The sequence below is a fragment of the Endocarpon pusillum genome (genome assembly GCF_000464535.1).
Source record: "Endocarpon pusillum Z07020 unplaced genomic scaffold scaffold3351, whole genome shotgun sequence".
Classification (NCBI taxonomy): domain Eukaryota; kingdom Fungi; phylum Ascomycota; class Eurotiomycetes; order Verrucariales; family Verrucariaceae; genus Endocarpon; species Endocarpon pusillum.
Window position 1 is genome coordinate 3,278 of NW_006916313.1, and position 8,213 is coordinate 11,490.

General features: G+C 48.1%; 2 protein-coding genes across 2 annotated transcripts; both read right to left on the reverse strand.

Annotated features, from left to right (window-relative positions):
• Window positions 1-1,489: 1,489 nt before the first annotated feature.
• EPUS_09450 (uncharacterized protein) lies at window positions 1,490-4,627 on the reverse strand (the record flags this gene model as incomplete). Its single annotated transcript, XM_007804420.1, has 8 exons — window positions 1,490-1,911; window positions 2,087-2,129; window positions 2,184-2,476; window positions 2,528-2,714; window positions 2,796-3,928; window positions 3,996-4,044; window positions 4,118-4,216; window positions 4,556-4,627. 8 exons carry the CDS (start codon window positions 4,625-4,627, stop codon window positions 1,490-1,492), a joined length of 2,298 nt encoding a protein of 765 aa, XP_007802611.1.
• Window positions 4,628-5,045: 418 nt separating this feature from the next.
• EPUS_09451 (uncharacterized protein) lies at window positions 5,046-7,012 on the reverse strand (the record flags this gene model as incomplete). Its single annotated transcript, XM_007804421.1, has 4 exons — window positions 5,046-5,932; window positions 6,000-6,375; window positions 6,441-6,759; window positions 6,837-7,012. The coding sequence occupies 4 exons, from the start codon at window positions 7,010-7,012 to the stop codon at window positions 5,046-5,048; spliced, it is 1,758 nt and encodes a 585-aa protein (XP_007802612.1).
• Between the last annotated feature and the right edge of the window lie 1,201 nt (window positions 7,013-8,213).

The following is an 8,213-nucleotide window of genomic DNA, read 5'->3' on the forward strand; positions in this document are numbered from 1 at the left end:
AATCTTTGAGATTATCTCACAGCTAGCAGAACTTATAGAGAAGAAGAACTCCGATACCAGTAGAAGAAAACAAAATTTAAGCAACTGTAAGATGCAGAATATAAGACGAAATCGCGAGTACGATACAGAAATTCCATTGTCCGAGCAGCAACCTTTATCATTATCAACAGCTCTTCAATCACCAATCAGAGAGACTACAACACAACTCTAGGTTACGGGACATTGGACGCTGTTTTCGGCGGCTTTTTGTGACTTCATGCCACTATTTTTGTCGCTGGGCCTGGATTTCTGCCCGCCCTGCAGCAACATTCACAAACCACACAGCGTAACCCCCCATCCTTCCCTTCCCAAAAGAGCCCCTCGAAAACAGTGGCCTTTCAGCATCATGTGAATTCGTTCATAGGATAAATGGCCATGGGCCTCCCTTCTCTCCGGCCTCCTGCAGAGAAACCCGTCCAACACTGCTTGCAGATTGAAACTTCCACCATCCCACGCAGAACTTGCCTCCATTGGCGAGCCATCTAGTGTCTTCCCTTTCCTCTTTTGTTCTACTCTGTCATTTTGATCTCTTCCTTGACCCTCCTTCTTCCTCTTCTTCTCTCTATAAGCTCTGCTAGCGTTGAACCATCTACGGAATTTCTATTTATCCTCTCTTGTAGGCAAGTTCGAAGTTGGATTTTCATTTCTTCTGCGAGGCTTTCTTTTGGGCTTTGGCGGCCTCGAGCTTCGACTCCAGATAATCTTTCTGGTTAGGGCGGGTGGGAAGCTGAATGGAACCATTTTGCGTTCGTTTCTGGACTTGGCCGTCTCGTTTTGAGATCATTCCATGTGATTTGCGGTGCTGCCACCTAGAAAGTCTCAGCATAATAAATTAAGAATCTGTGTTGTTGCGAGCGAATATGAAATAAAATTATACTCCGTAATTTACAGAGAATTGTTGGAATTCGCCTTGGCGTACGGCAGCCAGATCCTTGGCGCTGCGTGTCACGTGAATGCGCACGTGCCACTCCGCACAGTAGATTAGCCTTCTCCTTCTGGAGATAGCTACATCATTTACATCGATTTCTCCACCAACTGCTGGTCAATTTGGCTCGGAATTGGCCTAATTGCCTTCTACACATGCAAATTACCTGATTTGATAGATCGATAGAGGTCAAATTGATTTGATTTGATTGGAAACCTTGCAAAACCCCAGCCTCTCCCCTCCCTCTCTTGGATCCAGCAACTCTTCCTCCTCGAGATTAAGAGCGTACATTCACCACTTCCCTTCCGCATTGTCCATATTTTCTGTTGCGCACAAGCGATCCCCCCGGGATGGACATCGTCCCCTTCTATCAACCGCACTCTGGGAAGGATAGCTCATTTCCTCACAGCATTCCTTCGGTAGTTGTTTAGTCGGAGGGACAACTGAAAGATAAATAATGAATATGGATTGTCGCATGTAAGCTTTAGTTTGCCAACACCCCATGCCGGCTCTCAAATATGTGACTTATCTCAACCCATCTGCTCGTGCCCATCGATCATCTGAGCATCCTTTGACCTCCTGTAGGTATTTGTCAAACTTGATCACAGTGTCGATAGCGTGTTGCATATGGCGATATACCAATCTCTCCTTGCGGAACTGTGCTAAATGCCTGGCCATGGTGACGACGTTCCGGATCTCCCGTCCATTAATTTCATGCTGAGCGAGGGATCCCACATTCATTTCCAGGTCGTCCAAATCGATGCGTTCTTTAGTGCCGCGTAACATGTGGAAGAAATTTCGCCATATCCCCTCACGTTGTTCCTGGTCGAGATTTGGGTAATGAAGTGCAAGTTGAATCCGGGATTTGAAGGCCGCGTCGAATGTGCCGACCCGATTGGTGGTCAGGACCATGATACCGTCGTAGTATTCCAGCGCACGGAGGAAAACTGTTCAGCACTATTAGCGGTCTTGTGAAAGACAGAGCGAGCCAGACGTGCCAGAGATTAGAGCGTTCCTTTTGAGGTCGGCGATCCCCCTTTCCTCAATGAATACGTCGGCTTCATCCAGGAGCACAACTGCTTATTCATAAGCGGGAAGTTTCATTTCGGGAAGCAAACTTACCACAACCCCAAGCCTTACCGATCTCCAATGTAGCATTCAGATACTTCAAGGATTAGTAAACGTATTTTAGAAGGGGGTTGCAAGGGGGTGAGCTCACTGTCTCCACATCCCCCGGCTCTACTCCAATATCTCCGCATGTTACACGATAGAGAGGCCTTTCTTCAAGCTCAGCAATGCTCTCTGCTGTCAACGTCTTCCCTGTACCCGGTCCGCCATGTAGTAATATTATAAGACCATTGCCTTTACCAGCTATCATGTCGGGGGCGCTACGAGTCGCTTGCGCTGTTATTAGAGCCTGCATCAACTCTTTCGTTTGGTAGGGTACCACCAATCGCTCGAACACATCTTTGTTCCAGGTGACGTCTGTTATTCGATCGACTCGTAGCTTGACTAAGAAAAAGTTAACAATAGCTTGAGTGACCAGTCTTCCAGATAACATACCCCAAAATTTCTGTTGAAGATCAAATCCATGAATGTACGCAGGCAGGAGCACAAGAAAGTCACCGTCGGGGGGTTGTTCGTTATCCATCGCTTCGGCTCCCAAGTCGTCTCGGGATGAATTGAAAATCATCTTATCCTTATATATGCGTCTGTACATTTGGTAGTCAACCATGATTCGTCGCTCTGCCTGTTGAAACGTAAGAATTGACATTGTTGACTGCAAAATACTGATATGCCATCAACGCTGGGCCAGAAATTGAAACCATACCTCCTTCGAATGCGACTGGTCTGTATCTTTATGGCAAATGAGTCTCTTTTTGCGACATGACCAAAATTTTTCCCCACGAGCCAGAAGCTTGCCATAGACTTCAGGACCTGCGAACCGTAATGGAAAATATTCCAAGGACGTAATATCTGTTTCTTTGTCAGATGGTTTGAGCTTGGTTTGATACAAACGTGCAATTCTGAGCTTGTCCTTCCTGAATACTCCATTGAAACACCATTGGAAACCAATTATATCGTCACCATCCGCGTACTGGGGCCACAGGTTGACTTTGGCTGCACTCGTCACCCCATCTCCATCTTGCACTAACATCAATTCGTCTGGTCGAAAAAGTTTGCGGTAGTGCTTCTGATTGATTTTGCCTCTGGAGAGTAGGTCGTCGGCCTCTTTCCAGTCAGCACCCGAATCCTTTTCGAGCCATTCGCAAAGAAGCCTAAGTCGGGCGCGGTCTCCTTCATTGAGACTACTAGAGTCTAAAAGTTCTGTCAAAGTCCTATTATGGACATAAAACAGAGAATATGGGGGGTAAAAGAACCAGGGCATATCATCGGTCGAGTATCCTGGGAAGCGGCTTGGATTTGACGATATTATGGTTTTCAAGGCTTCAACGAGCCTTTCACCAATGGCGATAATCCGACTTTCAGATTTCGCAGGAGGTCCATCACGGACAAGTTTTCCAGTTTTGTAACCAATAGAGCTGAGGGACCCATGGGCTTCATATTGGTCACATGAGTAGAAATGGATGCTCGCGAACGCAGTTGCAGTGTGATCCTGAAAATATTTGGTAATATTCTCAACCTCATCGCGGCCACGGAGGTGATCGTCCTTTACATCCCCTTTGAACTTTCGTGGTACATCTCTGAAGCTTTGTCTCTCCTTTCCACAATCTACAGTATGGAAAGTCTCGTATATGGGATGGGGCTCTGGTCCTTCTTGAGTGAGTTGGTTTTCATCGTTCTCGCCATCAGGTGATGTACTGGCCTCTGCACGTTGTAATTCTTCTTGCAAGGCAACCTTCTCCGCCGTCAACTTCGTAATAGTGTTTACCAAGGATGTAAAAAGCTTTGAATGTGGGCCACTTCCGTACAGCTCTGGGTCAAGACCAGAAGCACCATTTACTGAGAGGACCTCGAATGCCCGGGAGGATTTAGTATGAATCTTCTCCTGAATCTTGTGGACGCTTACGGTTGCGCTTGCGGTTGCGCTTGCGGTTGCGCTTGCGGTTGCACTTGCCCTGGGAGCTAGATATGTATTTCCGGTATGTCAATACTAGCAATATTTGATGGTGGGAGCGTGGCTGCACTCACCGGACGGTTTCCGCCAAGCTTATCCTTATCCTCGTCCTGGCCCTTCTCCTCGTCCACGTTCACGTTCATGTCCGCCTCCTCCTCCTCCTCCTCCTCCTTCTATAGCTTCCTCAGCTTCTTCACTCTCATGTATTCTTTTGTCCAATTCATCTTGTTGACGAGTAAATGCGCTGCGCTGTTTCAGGATTGTCGAACTCTCCGCATCCAATCCATCAGTTCTTCGGACATTCATTGTGGTAAGCTCGATTGGCGCATCGTCTTTAAGTATGACATTGAATATGGTCAGTGCTATCTCAAATGGACTGCAAAGAGCAATTATTTACCATCTCTTTGCGAAAACCTAAGTTGACATGCAGTCTTTGAGAGGAAATTTCCATCGGGATTTTCTGATCGATCCTGAGATAGAGTTGCGTCGACAAACAACTCGTCGTCGCTCACATCCGCACCTTGGGAGAGGCCCCGGGTAGGCCTGCGAAGGCGGATGGAAAGGTCTTCCCCTCCGATATCCATTATGTAGCTGAAACCGAGGCCGAGAAAGAAACGTCTACCCTCTGCGTTGAGACTCGGAAAGCAATCCTAAGTCAGCAAAGATATTTCTACATTGATGTCCAGGTTGATTTTACAGGCAATATATCTTGGTTCGAGCACCAGCCTCACCTGCAGTACGAGCAAGGCTCAGCTCTCCCATCCATGACCGCCAACATGTATAGCGGCTAGGCATGGGAAGGCAATCATTCTCGGCGCTTGGAGCCTCGTCTGAACACTCTTTCCCGTCCAATCATGGTCAGGTTTCAGGGTAACACGGGCTGAGTCAACTGAGGCAGTGCATTCATTTGGTTTCACTTCTCTACTTCAATACCAAGTAAGTTATATTCAAACTATCAAATCTGTCGAGTAGTGACTTTCAAGCTCCCTCAGTCTACACTGATCATGTTGTCCGTGGTGGCTCTGCAGCTAACAGCTCCATTAACAGCGGACGGAGCTGCTCAGCCCCAGCGCTCTGCAAATTCGGGAAGCGGCGAGAGACTCTCCGTGCACCTGGTGGGACCCCTCTTCCCAACCCAGGTCGTCGGCCTTCATTCAGGGAGACAGTGAAGCAATTAGCCCCAATGTATGGACGAAGATCGTTGCCAGGTCCGAGACCGTGGCTGACGATGACCATTTTTACAGCCGCCCAAATATTTCGGTCCGAAATCTCTTTCCAAACTCGTCCCAGCTCAATCATAACCTCTGCCATATTTTCGTCCCCCTGGACGACGATAAATGTGCATGAACTCTCGCTCAACAGTATAGCATAGATGTGTAGCCAGTCGCGCACTGTAGCACAGCGTGCAAAGCATTCTTCAGTCAAACTTGATTTCGTAGCGAACTTGACCGCGTGCTGAAGGAGAATTTGTCGAATTAACGATTTCACAATATCAGTAACAACGACTGTGGACGTAACAGAGTTTATGCTTGATTGAAGAGCCCACACGACAGGTAGTCCGGCTGAGCGCGCAAGCGTGATAATGTCAAGAGCAAAGTCTTCGCAGGCAGAGCTGGTGACAACGGACCCGGTTATTTGCAAGAGAGATGATCTTGATTCCGAGGCCCATTTATGCAGGCTTTCAGAAAGCCAAACAGACGGTGAGATCTTGGAAGAGCCTCTTGATCTACGCCGGTCTCGGAATACGCAACCGCTCCGCAGACTTTCTTCGGGGCTCTGTATGCTAGACGAGAGATAGCGTTCAACATTCTCCAAAAGAAGACGTCCTTTCTTTGGCGTGATACTCTGGGTAGACTTCTGACCAGGCGGCAAAGGCGTCCCTTCATTTCCTAATCGAGGTCAGTCAACTATCGATGCGCCGCTAATAGAGTTCTCTGAATATAGGGGTTCTCTTACCGGAAGCGATGCGACTCATAGTATTTTGGATTTGCCGGAGAGTTATGTGCATATCTCTCATCTCCGCTTGACAGGATACATTGGAAAGATGCTGTATCTTCTGTGCGTGCAGCTTGATCTGATCCACAACATCTTTGAACTCGAGTTCGTATGGTTTCGTTATGGCGACGAGCGCGTGCATTACTCTGCTACGCTTATACCATTTGGTGGCCTTCTTACAGAACTTCAGTATCTGAGCGTAGAGATTTGCAACCGCGTGTTTGATAAATTCGTTCGGATATAGATTAGCAGACATCTCAACCTGAGGCAATATGTCCCCAATCTCTGTAAATGCAGAAGCGATCCGCATGATCAGCTCTTGATGATTTAGGGTCACCTGAGTCCGTCAGTTGCTTTCAATATGATCCACCTCTGATGGCTTTGTTCAACAGAATGACTTACCACGAAGAGAAATTTCATGGCCCCCCAAGCAAGGGCAACATACTCGGGATGATGCTGCGCCAGCACATCGAAGACGTTGCCGTAGTGTGTTACTCTTGTCGCAACCATATTCAGTATCTTGTTGGCCTTAACCTTGACGCTGCTGCTGTGCGATTTCTTCAAGTCATATCTCATCGCCGCATCACTGACAATTTTCAACACGTCGGACATGGATGTCTGATCATCGAGCCAAATAGATTGTCCGTTCTGGTCGCCTTTGAGCTCTTTCTGGCAAAAGTGTACTGCTTTCCTGTAGGCATCTTGGGCGATGGAGGAGCCTCTGGTTTTAGAATTAGATCAACTGGCTTGGATATATCTCCCAAGGAAAGTGGGACGAGAAAGAAAGACTTAACGCACTCATTGTCAGGTTCCGCTGGCCCGTACCATTTTGATGTATCACTCTCGCTTCGAAGCGCAATGACGGAACGGCATTCAGGCTCTACGACCTCAACGGAGACAATCACTGGTTGCACCTGTTTATCTGCTCTCGGTGTCGATATAGCTGAAGACGTCGTCGGGACGAGCGAAGTCATGTCTGGACATCTACTAGTAAGCTATTGAAGCTGTGTGGCTAGATAAAAATGAGAGCGTTGAGGTGGCATTATAAGTGATGGCTGCAGGCAGATGACTACCGTTTAGTTGTGGGGATTGCGGGCTTCCGTTCAAGTGGCTGTGGTTGGGCACCGATTCGCGAACTGCAAGTGCTCAGAACCGATTTCCAGTCAAATCGTGCCTTTCTGTCGATCATCTTACAATTTTTCCTTTAATTGAGAAATCCTGGTAAGTCTATTGCGTACGGGAATACCATAGTAGAGTTTGATTTGCTTCTCCTCTCGCCTACTAGTCTCAGACACTGCGTAGAACTTGAAGTGCAAACTCATCGTCTGAGCACCGTATGGAGTACACATCAGAGAGAGCTAACTGTGGCCAAATGGGTGGAGCCCCTGGGGGTCCCACTTACAGCGGTCCCACTTACAGCGGTCCCACTTACAGGAGTCCCACTTACAGGGGTCTCCGCCCTGTAAGCCGGCGCACAGCGCGTCACGATTTATGATTGGCCAGGGCAGTGAGGCACGCGTGACAGCTCTAAACCTTAAAACTTGTCAAAACTGCACAGCAGAGGTGTTGTGTGTGAAGGTTACGTAGTATGTAATAGCGCATAAGTACGTGACCGCCGGCAGGCCTTCGGGCCGCGTACTACGTACTACGGTATCAGGCAGAAGTAATCATAGCACGGCGCTAGTATTCGCCACTCCAAACGCTTCTCGATACTGACACGCTTGTCGCCCTTGGACGGCGCTATGACCACACAACAAGCAAACTAGTCCTAATTTAGCGGTTTTTTGGGCACTTTATGCTTACTACTACGTACAGTAGGAGGCGGATATTTTGTAACCCCCCCCCTGGTGAAAACGCTAGTAGCCGTATAAAACCTACTACGGGGGGGGCCATAAATATTGTTAGGCTGGCCCTAGTAATATTGGTGCAGAACGCCCATCTTATAGACCCCCTGTCGCCCTAACTCGACGCTATGACCTCACGGCTATCGACACGTTATTCTACGCGTACGGAGTACTCTAAATTCTGCCTCGTGGGTTATTTACGAATACTAGCGTTTTCCCCCCGGGGGGGAAACCAAATATACGCCTCCTACCGTAGTAGCGTTTCTAGCGCCGAGCTACGATTACTTATGGCCCTACCCGTTGTAGGCGCGAGCTTGGCGACAAGGGGCCA